Consider the following 21,223-nt stretch of genomic DNA (forward strand, 5'->3'; position numbering starts at 1 on the left):
CCCGCCCGCACCGCCCCCGCCGTGACGTCACCGCTCCGTCACCCCCCGCCCTCCGCCGCCGTTGGTGCCGCCCCCGGCACCGCCCCCGCCGCGGTGGTACAGGCTGGGCCGGGGGCTCAGCCACATCCGGCTCCGCCCCCCTCTCCCTGCGCCGTTGGTACATCCCGGCACCGTCCGGCTGCCGGCGCAGGAGTCGGTGCAGCCCAGGCTCCCCCCCCCGCGCCCGCCGTAGTGGTAGAGGCCGCGATCGCTCCTGTCCGTCAGCGCCGCCGCCGCCGCCTCAGTCGGAGCTCGAACCTCAGCCGCGCCCGGCGCTCCCTCCGGCAGTGTATGCCTGAGCTATAACCCTCAGCCCGTCATGTCCACTCCGGCCCGTAGGCGCCTCATGCGGGACTTCAAGAGGTACCGAGGCCGCGGGCCGAGGGTACAGGGGCAGGCAGGGGGGAGGAGGACGAAGGGCCGAGCGCTACCGGGGGAGGAGGGGGCAGCACAACATGGCGGCGGGGCAAGGCGCGCTCCGCTGATAGCGTAGCGCGGGCGGCGCTGTCTGCCGCGGGTTACGCCGTTTGCGCAGGCGGCGGCTCCCGGGCCGGGTTACGCCGGTGGCGTAGGCGGTGGCCGCCGGGCCGGGTTGCGCCTTTTGCGCAGGCGGTGGCTGCCGGGCCGGGTTACGCCGTTTGCGCAGGCGGCGGCTCCCGGGCCGGGTTACGCCGGTGGCGTAGGCGGTGGCCGCCGGGCCGGGTTGCGCCTTTTGCGCAGGCGGCGGCTCCCGGGCCGGGTTGCGCCTTTTGCGCAGGCGGCGGCTCCCGGGCCGGGTTACGCCGGTGGCGCAGGCGGCGGCTCCCGGGCCGGGTTACGCCGGTGGCGCAGGCGGCGGCTCCCGGGCCGGGTTACGCCGGTGGCGCAGGCCGCGCTCAGCGCCGCTGTGCCCCGCAGGCTGCAGGAGGATCCCCCGGCCGGGGTGAGCGGGGCCCCCTCTGAGAACAACATCATGGTGTGGAACGCCGTCATCTTCGGGTGAGTCGGCAGGGAAGGGGGCGGCGGGCCGCGGGGCCGCGCAGTCGCCGCGGGGCCGGGGCCGGGCTGCCAGTGGGTAACGCTGTGCTTTGCTTTCCCTCTCCAGGCCCGAGGGGACGCCTTTCGAGGACGGTAAGTGCGGCGTGCGGGGCTGGTATTTGGCCTTCTCGGGGTAAACTGCTGCGGTTTGACGCGGCCTCGGTGTCATTACCGTAGACTCTGTGGCAGGGGGACGTGGGTGCATGTTCACCTGACCACACACATGTGTGCCTGTTTTATGTAAATATTATTTTTCCAATCCTATTCTCAGAGAGTGTTGTAGATTTAGATTGCTGTGTTGACTTAGAAAAGCATACAAATTAGCTTGTACAGTCTTGTATGTAGTCACTACATCTATTATAAATAATTTTAAGCGTCTCTACAAACTTTCCTGTTGAGCTCTGGATCATGTTTTTAGGGACATTCGTGTTTGGGTAACCATCAATAACTTGGTATAGAACTGTTGTCTTTTCTTTGAGTTCTGTTTTTTCTGATGCTGGAAGTGTTTTGTGAGCAAGTTCCAATGCGAGTCAGCTGAAGTAGGAAATGGGCTGAATGTTTGAGGAAGTTTGGAAGAGTGGCTTTTTCTTGTCATTAATTTTGCTCTGCTCCAATTGGTAGCATTCAGGGCTTAAGATTGAAAAGACTTTTTAAATTTAAAACCTGATTAAATAGGTTCCTGGTGGCATACCTATAGTTTCCATCTGGTCTTCCTGACTGTGATAGGTTACTGATGCTGTATGAGTACTTAAGCATCTTGTGAAAACCTGTTAGACATGAAATACTGTCTAACTGAAATCAGTGATGCATTTTTTAAGGTACTTTCAGTGTAGGCTATAATTAATCTTGGAGCTCCATGACTCATGACAAAAGCATAGGAAAAATTCCTTAACTCTCATGTTGTTCTTGGCTAACTCGCTTGACTTTGTTTATCCGTGGAGGTAGCACCTGTGAATGTGCCTCTAAATTGCAGACTGTATTTCTCTGTGAAGATTTTGAAGACTTTAAATATTTCAGGCCTAAGAAAACTCTGAAGACTCACTTCTTTTTAATGTATTTCATTAGTTAAGAAATTTGCTGGAGTAGCTGCTTCAGCGGTCTGATGTTTAGAACTTGGACTTAAAACATTGCATAATAGAACAACTAGACTAAATGTATTTTGCTGTCTCATCTGGTAACCCTTAAAGAAAGGCTCACTTAAACTTCTGTGGGGGTTTCTAGAGCTGCTTTAGGCTCTTGGAGCACTGCTGCTAATAGAGTGATTCACTGTTTGGAGCAGAAAGCTGTCTCCTTGCAGTGTGCTAAAATGCAGGTTTTTACCATGCTCAGGCTCTTCCAGCTCAGCATGTGGTTAACAGATGCTGTAAGGGTTTTTTTTTTCCATATATTTCCATTTAGTTGCAGAAGATTGAGGATTGCTTTTGAGAGCCCTGACATATTGATTTCCTCTGTGCTTTCTGAGGCAGCATTGTGTCTTTATCTTGGCTACTGAGGACTGAGTGTTGCACTCGCAGCAGTTTGAGGTTCAGACAGATGCTGAGGCTGCTTTGGTTGATGTCATAATGTAATCTCAAGGTGTGATGGATTGCTCTTTTCTTAGCAAAGTCTGTGTTTTCACACTGCCTGCTCAGGAAAACAGATGTGTCTTGTGTTGCAGGATATCTGCTTATCTCCTCCCCTCTGGATGCATCTTACTTTCCTAGATAGCAAAGCACTAAGTGGAGCCTGGAGATAGGGCTTGTTGGTGCCTCAGCTGTGCTTTCCTGTTCAGTGAGTGGAGCAGCATAGTTCAGATAATGCTAATGCAGTTCAGCTTTGTGTAGGTAAGAGTAAGGAAATTTTAATGTAACAGCATGTTAGTTTGGACTTGCTTTGCAATTGCACAGGTCCTTAACTCAAAGACACTGAAACTCTATAATCTTTCTTAGGAAGCCTTTGCAGATAAGTGTTTTTCATTTTTAGCTTTTTCACTCTGTGGTGATACTGTAAAATTTCGGATAGCTTAGTTCTTGTAAAAGTAGCCTGTGAAATTTGGGGTTCTTTTTATTCTAGAGGTATAATAGTGCCAACATCATGAGAGTGACTGTTCTTTATCCTCCTTCTGGTGAGGCCCTTCTCTGCTTGCAGCTTCTGAAGTGTTGTGGTTTGTCTGGGCAGCAAACCTGAAGTTGAAACACATTTGTTTACCTGCTGTGCAGCATTCTGCAGCTGATATCCCTCCTCCTCCTCCCCCAGACTTTGGAGGGTGTTTTCACAATTCAGTGTGCAGGCTGGCTCAGCTTAGGAGCAACCACTAATTTAGATCAGCAGCATAACTTGCATCTTCTGGTTTAAGAGGATTCAATTGCAGGTGTCTGCAGTGGGACCTTGGGGATACTTATCCTGCCCTTCACCATATTTTGAAGAATCTTTATGTGTGTGGCATCTAAAGTGGTGATGCTGGCACAGCCACGGAACTCCAGGCTGTCCCAGTGCTGTAGACCCGTGTCTCTGAAGCTGGATGATGATGGTGTGGTTAGTGTAGGATTCCTGGCTCAGAGAGATTTAAGTAGTTCAGGTATTGTATCCTGCCTCGCTGTGGTTGTGCAGGAGGCTTGAGCAGAGAACACAAGGCATTTGTCTTCTGTGTGGTTTATGCCTTGCTCATGGAATATGGATCCTGTATCCTCGAGGAGGAGTGAAAGAGCTCATCCCTGCTTTTTGGGCAGTGGAATGGAGGGGTTGCTCTTGGGGGCTGCAGTGAGGGGGCCCTGCAGGCTCTGCTCTGGAGTAGCTGGGGCTGGTGCACGGGCTGTGCAGAAGCCTCTCTTGGCTGTGTCAGGGTCTCAAATCCTGAGGTAGAAGTGATCAACAAGGTAAGTACAGGGCAGAAAAGAGAATGTTTGCCTCAGATTAGTGGTGATCCCAATATCAATAATGACAGTAAATATGATAATTTGTGGTTTTAAAATGTCTGTCTAAGGTAGTTGTGAGAAATACCAGTTGAAAGCATTAAAATTAGTGACAGAAGGGGCTGGACCCTGAAGACCTCATCCCCAGCAGGGTGCTGTGATACCTGTTGTGGGCTTTCAGTGTGAGTGACCCTTGGACTTTGGTGCGTCAAATGTCTGGATTTGCCCTTTAATAAAGCTCAATAGTGAGGGTTTGCATACTGTGGAGCATTTCCAAAGAGCCATTGCCACTCTGGGCCCTGACTTGGAAATCTGAGTAGACACTCCAGCTGGATATTGCTCCACATGAGCCCCGTGCTCAGATTTGTGTTCAAGTAGCGCTGTTCTGTCTCTGGTGGGACAATAGCTTCCCTTTCTTTCAATAGTTTTAAAAAAATTCTAAGACCAAACTGCTGCTGTTACTGTCAAACCTGTGTGATGGTTGTGCTTGGTTTTCAGCCTACTGCTTGCTTAGTCATTCCTTCCTCAAGAGGAACCTACTGAGAGCCAGAACTGGGGCAGGGAGAGCTGAGAATATCTGGAATCGAATCTCTAAGCATTTGGTTCTAAGGGGCTGATGTTTGCAGCTGATAGAATTTATTCATAACTTCCCAGTCCTGGGTTTCAAGCTGATCTCAGACCTGGCTCTGTGCCTCTGGGCTAAGCTGGAGTAAACTTGAAAACCCCACTACAGACTTCCACTAATTTGAACAATCCTAGCTCTACTGTTATGGCTCGTTTGTTTCACAGTGAGATAGCATAGTGTTGGCTCTCTGCTGTTACATTGTTAGGCTGCTAATAAAAAAAAAAAACAAACATGCATAAACTTATTTTTAGGGTGTTGAGACTTCCCACTGCTGTAGAGAAAGTGCTAAAGCATCTGTGCTGTGTCTTCATATGCTAACTGGAACGTCAAAGCAATGACCTTCATTTCTTGCAACTCAGTGTTACAGTTTATCTCCTTATAAAGAAAGGAGTCCCTGGGAAATCTTGTAGGTCCTTGATGATCTGGAAAAAAAAAAAAGGAAAACCAAAAATCTGTTCTCTGGCTTACTGGTTATTGGCACATGTTTGCTAGCCAAACAAAGGAATAACTTAATTCTATTAGGGCTGCAAAACTCCCTCACAATAGGAAGCAAGGACACTGAGCATGGGGGGGACAGAGGGAACCTGACTCGTCCATCTCTGATACATAAGGATGCCCTTTCAAAGAAGGCAATATGCCCCACCAGCAGCTTGCCCCAGCTGTTAGTGTCAGGTGCAGTCCTTGCACAGGTGAGCTGTATATTTATGTGCAGGTGCTTCAGAGGTTCTCTCTGGGCACAGCAGGAACATGCCAGGCTGCTCTGGCTGGGAGGAGCTCGTGTGGTCTGCAGTGGAGTAGGTAGAGTTCCTTAGTGACCAAGCTGAATCAGGAGTAGTTCTTAATCCCCTGAACCCATATGTGCAGCTTAGTTGACAGACTTCTTATTCTCAAATTATCATAGCCTGAGGAGAAGGGCTAAAATAACTTATGTTGGTGCAGGCTGTTAAAATGGTTGGATTGAGACTCACCCTCACCTACAGTTTTCTGTTTCTGCTCAGTCTTTCTCTGAGGATGACCAGTTGGTGTGAAGTAAATGGTCAGGTTTATATTTTGAAGTGTCAGATTTGGATGCTGCATTCAATACTACTTTTCTGTAAGAGTTGATTCCATTACAGTTGTTGAGAAATACGCTTTTTAAATTAATTTAGAGGAAATAAATGACAAGGTCCTTGCTATGACAGCATATTCCATAGATAGGACTCGCCGAATGACGTTATGTTACACAGATGGTTCTACACCCACTGCTGTTATTTGTACGGTGTACTGGGATTAGGCTCTCTGGAAGAAAACCCCAAGGGCAGGTTTATTTCCCTACATAAACCTTTTCACTGGTTTAATAAAAGTCAGTCACAGGAAATACTCTTGTACCAGTACTGTCCGGGATTTCAGCGTTAATGATTAACTCCGTGAGAGTAAAGGAATTGCTGTGGGATTGCACAATGTGTGTTCCATATCCATCATGCCTGTGTGAGCATAGCAGTGTCAGTGTGTATTGTAGGGGAATGCTACTTACTCCTCCCTTGTGTAAATTCATGCTGAATAAAGGTTGCTTATCTCTCTTTCAACTCCAGGAACTTTCAAACTTACAATAGAATTCACAGAAGAATACCCAAATAAGCCACCAACTGTCAGATTTGTCTCTAAAATGTTTCATCCAAATGGTAAGTACTTACACAATGCTTGGGTTTACTTTTGCTGTTTGTTGGAGGTGTGGTGGGGTAGAAGAGAGGGCTGAGTTTTTTTTCATTATAGCTTTCTGTAGAAAAGGTTAATTTATTATAAAAGTTTCTACTATCTAATAAGGCAGCAAAATTCCAGTGTGGCTGTGTAGTTTTGGTGAGGATGGATATGTGAGCAGTGCTCAGGCTTGAAAAGAAAGGGGCAATAAAAGGAGCCTCTTACCTTTCAGGTGTTACAGCACAGTACTGATGAGACACTCAACTGCCTGTTAAGCCTTACAGAAGAATGTTTTGTACTTAAATAGCAGTGCTTTGGACTTCTGTCTGTATGTATTGTAGACATAGCATAGTGACACTGGTGAATGCAGCACTCTTTTATGACTTTTCTTCCCCAAATGCCTGTAAGGATGATAGACCATGAAATGTAGTGTTAGGGTCCAGCTACAGCCAGTGACAGTAAGATTGTTTAATTAATCCCCTTCCTTGGTAACTAAGGGCTGGAGAGGTATTCCTTGCCTCCAAACAAATGCTACCTTTGTGCAGAAATACCAGAAACCTTCCAACACTTCAAGTGTGGGTACGGTGCAGGGAGGGAAGGTTCTCCTGTAGCTGCTGTGAGTAAGGTGACTGGACTCTGTTGTAGAGACTTCATGGGGAAACCTTGAGTGTGAACAACTGTTTGTGGGCATTCTTTGTTTGGTTCACTTCTGGGTAGGTGAAATTTTTTTGCTTTAAAATCTGTTCATGGTTTTCCACAGTGGTAGTTGCAAAGACACAGAGAAGTTTGTGAGAGAATAACCGGGGGCTGAGTTTAAATAAATCAGGCTTCTGTTGGTGAGGAGCTTCACTGCTTCCTACCTACAGGCCTGTTTGCAGGATTTCAGCCTCTCGGGCACTATGGACTGTGCAGTGTGTCTGTATGTAGGTTTTCAGGACTGGGCAATACTAGGCAGAAAAGCCAGTAGCTGTACAAGGTGTGTTTTAAGCTGCTTTTTTTGACCCTTTCCAGTCTATGCAGATGGTAGTATATGTCTGGATATCCTTCAGAATCGCTGGAGCCCCACTTATGATGTCTCCTCCATCCTAACATCCATACAGGTAAAAGAACTCTGCGTGAAGAGACAGAATTATATTGGGATGCTTTGACAAAAACAGCTCAGGAAACGTATTGTCCCCTCTCCTAAAAGCCAGTATAGCAGCTGTGATACTGGCAAAGTGTGACTCCTTCCCAGGTGTAAACTGGCCAGGCTGTGGCACACGTGGTCACTGCAGGGGCCCAGCAGCAGTGCTTGGCTGTCACAGCACGTCCCCTGCACTGTGCAGGGGTGACGCTGGTGGCCAAAGCCTCTCAGGCCTTCCAGCGGCAGGGATGCAGTGTGCTGCACCTGGACTGACATACCTGCTCTGACTACTGTGGGTAGCTTAGACAATGTGTTGGAAAACTGTACTTTGCAGTGCCTAAGGATCTTTTTCTCTTTGCACAGTCCCTATTGGATGAGCCAAATCCGAACAGTCCAGCAAACAGCCAGGCAGCTCAGCTATACCAAGAGAATAAGCGGGAATATGAAAAACGGGTTTCTGCAATAGTAGAACAGAGCTGGCGTGACTGTTGACCCAGGATGATGCAAATGAACACTCTGTTGATGAGGAAAATAAACAAAGTGTCCGAGTCATCTTTTTCCTCCTAGCATTTACTTTGCAAGCAAAATAGCTGTTGTGCTGTTGCCACCCTCCCTTGCTGAAGCTTCTTCTCCTTGGACATCAGAACGCACTCACTTTGAAGTCAAACATTCTGTACTTGGGTTACTTGCAAAAGAGTTACTGATGCTGAATTCATTTTCTGTGGTCCCTCTCCAGTCTTAGGGCAGTATTGTGCATTTCTGTAGTGTACACTAAGCTTTTAATTGTAATTGTGTTATACACAGTGATGCTTATGTGTAGCTTGATAAAAGGGATGTTTATATACATACACATTTTTTAACTGATATTAACTAAAGTGCTGATGTGTCCGGGCTGGTCACTTACCTCTACTATTGGTTTAGACCCCACTGCATTTCTAAGTACTGAGTGAAGAAATCATCTTTTGTTTCCCTTTTGTATTGGTTTATCCAGTCCTTTACTCATGTAAAAAAAATCAACTCTTTGATTGAGTCTAATTCAAAGATTTAATAAGACCCTGGAATGGTTGTTATTTCTGCACTTCACATGCAAGATTTATGTACAGATCTACATAAATCACTACAGCTGTGGTACTTGGATCTTTGCTGAGGGTGAGAAACAAGCTAGTTTTTTGTTTTTTTTTTTTTTATTACTGTTTTAAAAGGATATGGCTACAGAAACTGTCAGTAGGTTTCTATAGTCCTGTCACCAAGGCATTACTGGACAAAACCAGGCAGAGCTGTGGTACTCAGCAAAAGGCCTTCCACATTAAGGAAGAGGTAAAACCTGACCTGTTCCAGCGATGGAATTACTCTCCTTTGGTGTCTTTTTCCTGCCCCTTATCTTTAGCTGAGAAAGATAAATTGTTTGGGATCTAACTTTGTCTTGTGGAAAGTTTGAATTAAGTCCAGGGTAGGCACTCGAGTCTCTGCAGTTTCTGCTCTTTGTAGATGACAGCGTGGTTTGTGTGAGCTACTGCTGCATGCTTGAGTTCGTTCCCTTCAGTTTTATGGAAGTATTTTTTCAATTCTGAAAAAAAAACCATTTGTAAGTCCAGTCACTTTTTTTGTAAGGCAAGTTTGTACCTTTGGATACAGAACCTTAAGCAGCAGTGTGGGATGGAACCTGCAATTGTGTTGTCCACTGTTCCAGTGTCTTTTGTGTGCACATTGGTCTGTTAGTTGAAAAGTATAACTTTGCACAAGTAACCCATGTAAGAAACTGTACATTTTTCAAAAGTTGTAAATAAAGTGTAACCTTAGTGCTTATTGTATAAATAGGCAAGAAGTGTATAACTCTGCTTATTTAACTGGGCTGCCAGCAGTTGGGTGTGGGGTACTGTGACACTTGATCCTGTGGGCATCAGTGGGGAGAGATGTGCCTGGGGTAGTGCAGGGGAGGAGCAGCGAGGGAGAGACAGAGCCAGGGCTGGCTGCACCTGCAGGGCCAGCAGGGACTGGGCTGTGGACAGAAAGGAGCTGACCTGAGTTTGCTACAGCACCTTCACGAGCTCAGTTGATCCAGGAATTGCATTTGCTTCCTCCTGTCTCAGCAGGATAACAAAAGCTGCTTTCTCTACAAGTAGCTGGGCTCTTTCAAAAAATTTAATGCAGATTTGTACCTGCAGTGAGAGCTTGTAACCTGGAACAGCCTTGTGCCTTGGAGCAGCTATGATGCCACAGCCCTTTCTGAGGGAGCCAAGTCCCTCTAAGGCCACAGAGGCCTTCACAGCAATCCCACCATTCTTGTGTTTGTTTCACTAGTTAAAAAAACCCAAAACAACAGAAGGACTCTTAGGCAGCCAGAAATGAGCAGCACAGAGCTGCCAAAGAGAATCAATCCCCCCCTGCTCAGGCAGGGCCTTTATCCACAGACTCCACCACTCCTCTCCTGCAGGCTGAGGCCCCGCAGCGCCCTGGGCACAGCGATGCTGCTCTGCCCACCAGATCCCACACTGGCACCGCGTGGGCAGGGGGTCACAGCCGCCACCCAGGAGAGAAAAGGCGACATCCTGCACAGGCTGCCTGGGCCAGCTGCGCTACAAGGACTGCAGCTAGGCCCCACCTCTACCAAGAGAGGCGTTTTTCATCTGGAATACCAGTGGAATTCTTACTGCCTTCCTTGGCATCACCAGGCTCTAACAACCTGCTGCATACCCAAGCTAGGGAGGAGGAGCTTCACTTCTTTCCCTAGAAAGTACCAGGCTTCTTCCACTCCTACAGCACCATCTGCTACAGTCCAGTATTCTTGAGAGCAGAATTCAGACATATGGAGAAGAAATGCACAAAAACCAACCCCAAACAAAATGGAAAAAAAACCCTGTACTTCCAGAATTACTGTCATATTATTTTTCACAGCAGCAAGTTGTTACTCACCAGACTGAGCAGGCAGAAGCTGTGCTGCAGACAGGCAGAGGGGTGAAGACTCTTGCTCCTGAGTCTCACCTGCCAGGGCAGTCTTTCCTCTTCCCCATCACCCTGCGGGATGAAAATCCCTCTTAACTGCTCACCACCACACATTCTGAGGTTAGGCATCCTCAGCCCTCCGAGCATTTAAAAACAGAACAGAACAAGAGGTGGGAAAAACGGTAGAGGAGGGTGTCATGATTTGGAGAGGCAAATGAAAGTAGCAGAAAACTGAAGGTGATGGCTGAGACATGGCAACAGGAGACCTGCCAAAAACACTGCACTGGGACTGAATGAGTGGTAGAGAAGCATCTGCAGACCCCACTGCTGCCAGGATAACCAGCAGCTCCAGGCATGCCTCACTCCTGGCTCTGCCGAGGTCAGTTCTATCCCTTAAGCTTCCTAAGCATGAAGTGAGTGTTCTCCAAGGCTCACAGAGCACTGTCCTGTAACCCTGCTGGCACAGCAGCACAGGGGAGGTCAGAGGCTGCTTCCCCGTAAAGGAGGGGAGCACTCCAGCCTCCCAGGGGCATAAGCCAGCCCTGGAGAGCTTCCACACTCGCACATGGGCAGAGCAAGGCCAGAAATCTCCTGGGGAATCGTCCTCACCAGACACAAGCACGATACAGGGATGGAGCAGAGAAATAACCAGGCACAGATTCAGTTTTGTTCAGGGTTAAATAGCTGATATTCGAAGTAAAAAAATAAGTTATATAACAATCCCCACAAGCTACATGAGCATCTTTGAGCGTGGGCTCTGCATTTACCTCCAGTTTTTATATTTCACACTTCACCATGGTATCTGCACATGTCAACCGTTCTCCAAGGTAGAAAGGCTGGAATTCTCTCAGTCCCATTCACTGGCAATGAAGGCGCGTTCAGTGATTCTCAAAATGGGAGACTCAAGGTAGAAATCTATGAATAAAACTACCACTAAACTGGTTAAGGTTTACATACTGTACATACACACACAGCAGAGACAAGACTTAGATATATGTATTTCTCAAGAATAATGAAGTTTTCACACTTTTTTTAATACAAAGTGTGACAAAACCTTTTTTTTCCAGAAATAAAACTTTATTTTTGTTGTCATTAATACCAATTTTACATACAAGTTTATGCCCCCAAACTGCATTTCCTTTGCTTTTTAATTTTTTTTAAAAAGTGTTTTTTTCCTTCCTTGCTCAAGAAGAGTAAGGGACCTATAATTTTAAATGATGTCAAATTCCTTCTCGTTGGACATGTGTGTTTGCTATTACAAAACTATTAAAATGTGAAGGAACAAGTAATATCAAAGACACATACAGTTAACAGCACTACTGCTTTTGGGTTGTGCTAATGCGCTTGAACATAATTCGGTCGTTCTAAACACCTAACAACGTTGTAGAAATTATATTGCCAAAGTAAACGACTTTAATGTCATTATTACCCACGAGAAAAATGCAGCATCTCTTTCTTTAGTCGAGTGTCCAGGAAACTCAGTCTCTGGTCAAACTCAGTCCCTGGTTCACCTCAGTTTGCTTGGGGCATGATAAGCTCATAATGCCCAACCTGGCCTTCCTGCTTCAGCTGGTCTAACAGATCTTCCTTGCGCCGCTTCCTGCTCACCACCAAGTATCTGTTGTGTCCCTGCCCATGGGATTTACTTTTAAGACCATACTTTTGGGCAATTTGATGTATCTGCTTCCGCTCATCCATGGTCAGTTCTCTAGAGAAAGTCAAGTCAATGTGACTGTCTGAACGTGCATAGTTTCGAATGATCTCTTCAATATCTCTCTTAGCAATTCTGTTCACCCTTTCCACATCAAGCCCAAGTCCTTCCCTTTTGAACTGCTCCTTTACTGAAATAGGCTCCCTAATTCCTTCACCATCTTTCCCTAGGCCACCACCTGTCCAGCCCATCTTTCTTAAAATTTGGTTCCCAATGTTGTCTTCTTTGATCTTCTGTTTAAAAGCCTCTTCTGCTGATCGACCTCGAATCTCATTTCTGGAGATGACGTCTTCAACAGTGCCTTTCTTCAGGTTATTAACAACAGTTGGCTGAGTCTTTTTGAGGATTTTCACGGCTTCCTCTGCTGCCTCATGCTTGACAGATTTCTTCACTCCAACTGCTTCTGCGATGAATTCATCTTCAAGCATCACCTTGCATTTCCATCGCATGCCTGTCATCCTCTCAAAGACGTACTCCACCGTCATCTTGTTGAACTGGGCGGTGTCGTTCAGGGTACACACCGGGTTACTGGAGTTCTCGTAGATCACCAAGTCCTTCAGGTCCTTCTTCCTTCCGGAGCCCCGTGATGAGCAGCCCACTTTCTGCACCTGGGTCACTTTGATGGATGCTATATTTGACTGCATCTTCTGCAGGATTTTCAGTGCCTCCTCAGCTGCTGCGTGCTTGCTGGTCTTTTTTGTGCCAAATCCCTCGGCCAGGCAGTGATCTTGGAGATACACCTGACAACGCCACGAGCGGTTGGGCATTAATTCATACTTGTATTCAACAGACATTTTGTTATATGAGGCAGAATTGTTAAGTATTCCTATTGCATCGCTGGCATTCTCTGTGAGGACAAAACTAGTCCAGTCTTTGTTGGCGTTCGCAGAACCCTTCATGGATTCAGTACCAGGCTGCATTGGGACACAGTCCCTGTTGGCAACTACGAACTCCTCATGAGGTTTGAGAGCGGGAGGGAAATCTGGGCGACACACACCTGCCTCACACACCACCAGGTCCTCATGGTAGGTGTGCTTGAACTTCCGCTGAACAACTCGAACTTCCACGGATTTCTTCAGCAGCTTCACCGCCTGCTCCGCGGCTCGATCCCGGGATCCGTTCTTGCTGCCGGCGTAGCCGGTGGCCAGGTAGACATTCTGACATCGCACCTCGCAAGCGAAGCCATCTGTCAGGAGCTTCTTGCTCTTGGGCAGGTCAGCAGGGGCGATCTCTTTTAGAGGAACATAAATATATTCAGGGTTTGTCTTGCATGCCTGAATTGAACGTGTCAAAAGATACGTGAAGTTAATTTTATCCGTCCCAGTGTTTGCATCTGGATTAGTAAGATTTTTCCAGACAGCTGCTGACAGTTTCTCCATAAAGCTCTGCTTCAGCATTATTGCTGATGGAGGGAAAGTCTCTGATGCAGACGGGGCAGTTGAAGGGGAAACAGAAACCTGCACAGCATTGCTTGTGGTAGAGTCCACACTATTCACAGCCTTCTTGGCTGCTGCTGCTGGGCCTGCAAAGCCAAGCCCAGCTGAGCTGGAGAGCTGGGGGTTCACCTCTCGTGCATTCACAAAAGAATTCGTACAGTTTTCAGCTGGCTGTGCCATGCTGTTTGTATTTGCCTCCTGGTTCACCTCCTGCCTTTGGTTATCCAGAGAATTGTCCTTCTTGCCATCCTTCTCAGCGCTGGTGACAAAATGTATGGGCTCAAAGCGTGGTCGCACTCTTGGGAGGAACTTGGGAACCACCTTTTTGGGTGGCTCAGGAACCTCTTCTGGCTCTGGACCTATGAAATGGAAGAATATTACACAATTACCAATATGTGCTATGAACAGGGAGACTGTTTTCAGAAAGTGATCTTCAAGAGGAGACTGCAGGCTCTGAACAGAGGATTTGCATTCCTTAGCCAAAACACAAAAGGCTTCCTTCCAAAAGACATTCACAATTCATCGAAGACAATCATTCATTCTTGTGCAGGTCACTACAGTGGTATTTCTACTTTCACAGCTACCACACAAAAATATCTACATATTTAGTCACGTGACGCTGCCTTCCAGCATTGCCCCCTGACCCATCTGGTCATTTCTGAAGTTAATCTCTTCACATCTACTAAAATAAGTAATAAGTAAAACTATGGTCAACAAAACAGAACACCAGAGCAGGACTAGAACCTCAGCTCTGGCTCCGCTGCAGGGTTGCAGGATGACATCAGATAAACTACTCTATCATCAGGTCTCCTCATCTGGGGTGGAACACAGCAGTACCAAACCCTCCTTTCCAAAACACACAGGGCTGTTATTGACTTAATAGAAGCACGTTTTCTCTCAGTGTAATTGCTTTGGGCTAAAGGGCAGCAAACATGAAGAAATGTTTGAGGCCTATGCCTCAAGGGACAGCTGCAGCGACTGAGGGCCCCATCACTGACAGACCTCTTGTTTCACCACAAGAAATGCAAATTAGACAGACTATCCTGGCTTCACAGCCACTGCAGAAGGGGAGAATCAAACAGCTGACAAGCAAATATGTTACATCCAAGAGAGGGTTACACGAGACTTCTCCTGTGGAAGACTCGGCACCCACATGCTGACGTGGTACATGTGTGTAATTTCATCGGAGGAGCGAAAGGCCAGCTCAGCGCTGGGAAATGCTGCCTAATCCAGTGCCAACGTGTGTGGCCTTGTTGTAGGTCAGACTGTCTAGACATCAACCACCACAGCACAGGTATCACACCAGCTCGCTGCAGGTGCAAACAACACCTGCATGCAGCACAAACAGCCCTTCCTTCCTACTGAAATCGGGTGACAAAGCTCTTACACATTAAATCCTTTGCCCATCAGCTTTGATGAATTATGGCAAGGTTTGCATTTCTTCCTCCATCTGTTTTTGATGGCTGCACTGCAGCAGCACCTAAAGGCTCTTGCCAGCAGAACAGCTCGTTATCCGTCTGTGCAACAAGCCCTGGAGAACTCTCAGGGCTGCTGTGACAGACAAAACTCGGGAGCAGAACAGCATCTCCTCAGTTTTGCAGCTGGCCCGTGGAAGCACAGAAAGACTGCTGGCTGTCAAAGTAAGGGAAGCAGCTCTGGCAGAGCAGAGGAGTCCTGTGCTGTCTGGCCATTTGTGCCTCCCCAGCCACGCTGCTGACTGACACAGGGGCCTGCCTGCAGCCAGGCACAATTCCTGCCCCTCTCCAGAGGGAGGGCAGGCAGCTCTGAAGGTGCCATGGAGCAGCCAGCAGACAGAGCCATTGAACTGCCAGCCCTCTCTGCCTGCTGCATCTCCTCCACGGGAAAAGCTACAGCTGGAACACTGATCCCTGAGATCATGGCACTGAGCTAACATATACAGCACTCTTCCAGGTCCAGCATGGGGGGAAAAACTCCAAAACTACACATCACGTCTACTTCCCATCCCCTCAAAGCTCCAAGCAGGTTGCAACTCAAAATCAATGAGCTGAACATCACTATGTAGATACACAACCCTTCCTTGGGTCAGAACATCACACCTCACCACAGCACACAAAGCCAGACAGGTATTTAATTCCAGACACCATCCCTAGGGGAAACCAATTACCTGATAACCAAAATGAAAAATGGTATTTTCTTAAGCAAAGACAGAACTGTGTGTGAATCACACACACAGCAGAGCAGGGGGAGCTGCTCTGCAGTCCAGCAGGGCACACCATGGGCACTTCCCTCCAGTTTGCTGTGCTGGCTGTGCCAGAGGTGGCCCCGTGGCACACTGATGCCCTGCTCCCAGGGCTGTCCCCAAACAGGGACAGGGAAGGGTCACTAACACGGCAGATGTACTCACTGTCTGATGGAGAGCGGTATCTCTTCAGCTTCCTGCCGGGCACCAGCTCGTACGACCTCGTTTCCCCGATGTCGATGCCTTCAGCCATCTTCAGAACCTTCTCCATGACCTGCACGCCATACCTGTGGGGTCAGCAGCAGAACACCTCAGAGCTGGCCCCAGGGACGCACACACAAGCTTCTTTATGTCAAATAACAACTCAAGCTGCCTGAGACACAGCAGCTTGGAGATGCTCCTCTGATCCTGCTGGAGCAGAGCACAGCACTGAGCACTGTCCCCCTGCCACAGGTGCTCTGGCATGGGCACACAGCCATACACCAGCTGACCTGGCTCTGCATGAACCCACTTCTGATTAAACCATGCAGCCACCACACTGACAGTGTTCTAAACTGAAATTTAAATACATTATCAGACAAAATACAGTGTTTGGCAGAGCTGCCAGGAGCACTAATGAACACTGGGATGTGAAGGAGCAGCAGCAGCTTCACTGAATCAAACACAGGAGCTCAGACTGGCACTGGAGTCCTGTGTGGGGCAGCAGCCAGAGCCTGCACATCACCAACACCCCAGCTGCCATGTCAGGTTACAAAGGCACTACTCAGCCTTCACTGACCACTCTTTAAAAAGCCAAACTAAATTCTAGCTGAGTGCTGTAACCAAAATGTTTTAGGTTCCTGAACCTAAAGAGGTGAGGTGGCTGTGACAAGCTCAGAGCAAACCCTGACCCTGCTGCAGCACCCACAATTTCACACAAGTAGGACGTGCATGGCACATGTCCCATCCCTCTAGGCCTTACATCCACCACCAGCTCAGTTTTCCATTGCTCTGGGATCTGCCACATGATTTCGAGCCATTTGCACGCCAAGGCTGAATAGGAAAGAAACCCAAACCTTTCTATCCAAGGAGAGCCTACAAACACGGCCTGACACCAGCCCCTGACAGCTTCACACTGTCAGAGAGGAGGAAAGAGCAATGCTGCACCTGTTCCATGCTATGATCACCTCCCAAAATCAGAAAGCATCAGGGCACTGCCCACAGACAGGAGCCCACAGCTGTCCCAACAGCCAGGGCTGCACTGATTTGCACCAGCTTCTAAATGCTGCTGTTCCAAGGACTCTGGAAATCTACTCAAGCTCCACTCAAGAACGGCTTTTTCTGCTCCTGATTTACAGGAGCAGGCAGAAATTAGATCTATATAAACCCCTGGGAGGACTCTGAGCACAGACTACTGCAGTCCCTGCTTCACCAGCACAGCTCAGCCCTCAGTGGAGGCAATGGAACTGGGAATGGGAAGAAAATTCCAGGTGGGATCAAAGGGAGATGAGATAGCAGTGATACCCTGTTGGGGGTTAGGATTTTTCCTTTGTCTCATGGAATTTTATCCCATATGTTACTAAGAGAAAATAATGACCCATACTTAAGAGAGACTAAAGAAATGGCTATGGTGGGGGAAGTGTGCAGCTTGCTACTCTCTTACCTGGGGGGTTTTCTCTTTGGAAGGACAAAGATACTGTGAGATTCTGGCCAGGGGATGAGGGGCTGGGCTCAGCTGGCCATGCCCGGAACTGCAGCCCGGGGAGCCGGGCTGGGTCTGTGCTCGGCTCGCTGGGGCTGCGGCGCTGCTGCTGGCGCTGAGAGACACGGACACGGGACGGACAGACAGCAGGGTGTGCAGGGACAGACAGACACAGCCTGGGGTGTGCAGGGACAGACAGACACAGCCTGGGGTGTGCAGGGACGGACAGACACAGCGGGGTGTGCAGGGACAGACAGACACACCTGGGGTGTGCAGGGATGGACAGACACACCTGGGGTGTGCAGGGATGGACAGACACACCTGGGGTGTGCAGGGACAGACAGACACACCTGGGGTGTGCAGGGACAGACAGACATCCCTGGGGTGTGCAGGGACGGACAGACACAGCCTGGGGTGTGCAGGGATGGACAGACACACCTGGGGTGTGCAGGGACGGACAGACACCCCTGGGGTGTGCATACACATTCTAGTAAAGAACTGTTGTTCCTTTCACTATACCTTTTCCTGAAAGTCCCGTAATTTCAAAGCTGTAATAATTTGGAGGGAAGGGGGTCATATTTTCCATTCCAAGGGAGGTTCCCGCCTTCCTTGCAGACACCTGTCCTTCCAAACAGGACATGCCCCCGTCCTCTCGCAGCCAAAGGGGAGAGCAGTGGGAATCTGTTTCTCTCCCTGACTTACAGGGACAAGATGACATTACCTGTGATGGACAATGTCCCTTTCCTGCAGGGTGCAAGAATAGCGTCAGATTTGACACTTGTTCATTCTTCACAAAGGATGGAGACCTTTGGGGCTCATATTTCTGCTGGGGGTGGGGAGGAGATCGACCAGTCTCAACATGTGTTTGTCCAATCTGGCCAGAGGAACCCAGTGCCTCCAGTACCTAACTGAAGTCTCCCTGCTGTGACTTTAATAGGTTATCCCTTATCTCGATACCTGTAACTTTGGAGCATAGTGCTTTCCTGCACCACTGCCCCATTCTCATCCACCTTTTACATACCCGAGAACAGGAGCACCTTCTCTCATCCACACCTAAACTAAATGATGCCTTTTACTTAACCCCTTCCTCACAAACTGTGTTTTCTGAGCTTTCTGGATGCTCTCCACATCATCTCTCAGCAGAGCACTCACTCAGATTTCATAGCAAAGCCTCTGATCAGTTCTTCACAGATCCACAGAACAGTCTGAGTTGGAAGGGACCCAACAAGGATTATCAAGTCCAAGTGTGGGGTGAATGGCCCATATGGGGACTGAACCCACATCACTGTCACTATCAGCACCCTGCTCTAACCACCTGAGCTGCTCTGACAAACAGCTGGCAAGAAATCGGCATTAGGAAAACAAAGCAAAACAACACCCCAAACCAAACACCAGCCAACAGACTTAAGAGAAAACAACAAAAATCCCTCAAACTTTAAAGCTATTGACTTGAACAGCTCTTCCCAAACACCAAAGGCAGTTCCAGGGAATGCTGCAGGTCCCTCCTTTCCCCAGCAACTGTAAGTAAAGCTAGAATTGTTTTAACAGTACAGAATGTTCCTGTGCAGTGGTCCCAGCCAGGCACACCAGCTCTGGGGAAACATCTTCAGATAATGGCTCCAGACTGCATCCTGCCCAAATCTCATCTCCCCTGAGAGCTGCAGGTGAAGGGGTCCATCACAGAAAGTATGTGCACTGACAGGCTTAAACTGCAGCAGTTTTGGGGACTTGAAACCTTCCCACAGAGTTGTTCACGTCTATTAGTGTTTATTGCACCATTCCCAAAAGCCCTGGCACAGAGAAGGTCCCCATTAAGACAGCACACAAACACATTAAAATGGAGCACACAGACTGTGAATGAAGAATATATGTATATTCTCAATTTTAACATACTGCTCAAGCTTTGGAATTTGAAACTGTTTAAAATCTATGTTAAATTTTGGTGGTTGCAGGGCAGAAGAATTTAGTACTTGACCCGGGAAAAAAAAAAAAAGAAACAGGCAGATCTGTATTTAAAAATATTGGTTTTGCTCTGTAGAGATGACACAAAGTATTCTCCTACAAGGCTGCGGGATGGAACATCATTCAAAGTCCATCTATGTGCTCGCAATGCTCACAAGCTCCTCTGTCACTGCAGTTTGCAGAAGTTGGTGTCGTTAAGCAACTGCTTCCGTCCAGTTAAAAACAATCACATTATTGAAGGCGTCTGTGAACGCGGGTGACGTCCCTGCAGATGCCCAGAACTTGGCTATGGCCAGTACGGCTGGATGAAAGGCTGCCCCTTCCCTTCTCCACATTTATTTCTCCCACAAAAGCTGAGCCTCCAGGGGACTGTACAGGCTGCTTTGTGCTCACAGGGAAACTCTCCTCACTTAAATGACACAGCACAGCACCACAAAGCTAAACGAGTCCTGGGGGCGGGACATCAAGAACTCCTTGCAAAACACACATAAACTTTTCCAGTGGCTTGTTCCCCTCCACACACAAACACCGGCAACCTCCAGCAAACAGAACTGGCCAGGCACAGAAGCTCTCTTGTCTCAGCCCCTTTCATCCCGGCTCTTTTGCGGTACTTTCTAAACCGCATCTGGGGCCGAGATTTGGCCAAGGGGGGAGCCCGGCCCCTTCTCCCGCCTGACCTCCAGCCGAGCGCTGCCCGCAGCTCGGTCCTGCGAGCGCCGGGACCGCCGCCGTCCTGCGGGCAGCCCCCGGGACCCCGCGCCTCACCTGCAGCCCATGAAGACGTGGTTGGTCCAGAGCACGGAGAGCGCCAGCAACTTCTCGATGGCGGCGCCGGGGTAGGCGGGGAGGTGGCGGAGGATGAAGCTGCGGCGCAGCGCCCATTGCCGGTCGGTCTCGCTGTACTGCCGCCACTGCTCCAGCGCCGGCTCGGCCTCCGCCTCCGGCCGCGGCTCTGCCGGCGGCGGCTCTGCCGGCGGGGGCATGGCGGGCGAAGGCGGCGGGGCCGAACCCCGCCGGGGGCGCGGACCCGCCGGGCCGGGGCGCGTACGGCGGGACCAGGCCCCACGTGCGGAGCAGGCCGCGGCTCGCTGCGGGCCCCGGGGAAGCGCCGGCCCGGCCCAGCCTCAGCTCCCCCGCCACCTGCCCCGCCCCCGGCCCGTTCCCTGGCGGCCCCGCCCCGCAGGCGCCGTCGCGCTCCGGGTGCCGCTCCCGGTCCCGCTGCGGGTCCCGGTCCCGGTTCCGCTCCCGGTTCCGCTCCCGTCACTCGCGCGGGGCCGAACGGCGCGGCCCGGCCGGCGCCGCGTCACGTGGCCGCGCGTCACGGCCGCGCGAGATGCCGCGAGGAACCGCCGCCATGGCGGAGCGGCGCGGCGGGGCCAGCGCCCCCTGGCGGCGGCTGCCCCGCACGGGAGCGGCCCCGGGACAGCCCCGGGACAGCCCCACGGCCCCGGGCAGCCCCACGGTCCCGGGCAGCCCTGCTCCTCACGGTCTCCCCGGTCCCGCTCCCCGCCCGCTCTCCCCGGGGCCCGGGAAGCGCCATCCCCAGCGGGTTCGGCTTCCCCGTGACCATGCGGAGCTGTCCGGAGCGCCGGCCCAGCGAGCGGCACAGACACATACACACACACACACGCACACACACACACCACAGCAGCCGCGCTGGTTTTCGTGGTTTTTATTTAAAATGTACATGAAAGTTAGAAAGGTCACCGGCGGAACGGCGCCGGTTCCTCGGCGTTTTGCCGTTCTCACGCACTCCGACGTGTCCGGAGCGAGGCCGCCGGGCCGGAGCTCCGCCCGGCAGCGCCGGGACACCGCGGCCGCTCCCGCGGGCTCGGAGCTCCGCCCGGCAGCGCTGGGACACCGCGGGCTCGGAGCTCCGCCCGGCAGCGCCCGCTTC

The 21,223-nt window shown here is 49.9% G+C and overlaps 2 protein-coding genes across 3 annotated transcripts; one reads left to right on the top strand and one right to left on the bottom strand.

The window, feature by feature from the left end:
- The first annotated feature begins 60 nt into the window (after positions 1–60).
- Positions 61–9,197, top strand: UBE2A (ubiquitin conjugating enzyme E2 A). 2 transcript variants are annotated; one of them, XM_012573119.5, is made up of 6 exons: positions 61–402; positions 937–1,017; positions 1,124–1,149; positions 6,144–6,233; positions 7,261–7,349; positions 7,736–9,197. In XM_012573119.5, exons 1-6 carry the CDS (start codon positions 359–361, stop codon positions 7,862–7,864), a joined length of 459 nt encoding a protein of 152 aa, XP_012428573.1. In that variant the 5' UTR covers positions 61–358; the 3' UTR covers positions 7,865–9,197. The 2 variants fall into 2 exon arrangements, with proteins under 2 accessions (XP_012428573.1, XP_072785215.1); XM_072929114.1 differs by having other exon boundaries at positions 99–424.
- Positions 9,198–11,370: 2,173 nt separating this feature from the next.
- Positions 11,371–20,642, bottom strand: NKRF (NFKB repressing factor). Its single transcript, XM_012573172.5, has 3 exons — positions 20,092–20,642; positions 15,849–15,970; positions 11,371–13,821 (listed from the first exon to the last, which is right to left on the bottom strand). The coding sequence occupies exons 1-3, from the start codon at positions 20,307–20,309 to the stop codon at positions 11,828–11,830; spliced, it is 2,334 nt and encodes a 777-aa protein (XP_012428626.3). The 5' UTR covers positions 20,310–20,642; the 3' UTR covers positions 11,371–11,827.
- Positions 20,643–21,223: the final 581 nt, after the last annotated feature.

Source organism: Taeniopygia guttata, chromosome 4A, assembly GCF_048771995.1.
Source record: "Taeniopygia guttata chromosome 4A, bTaeGut7.mat, whole genome shotgun sequence".
Lineage (NCBI taxonomy): Eukaryota > Metazoa > Chordata > Aves > Passeriformes > Estrildidae > Taeniopygia > Taeniopygia guttata.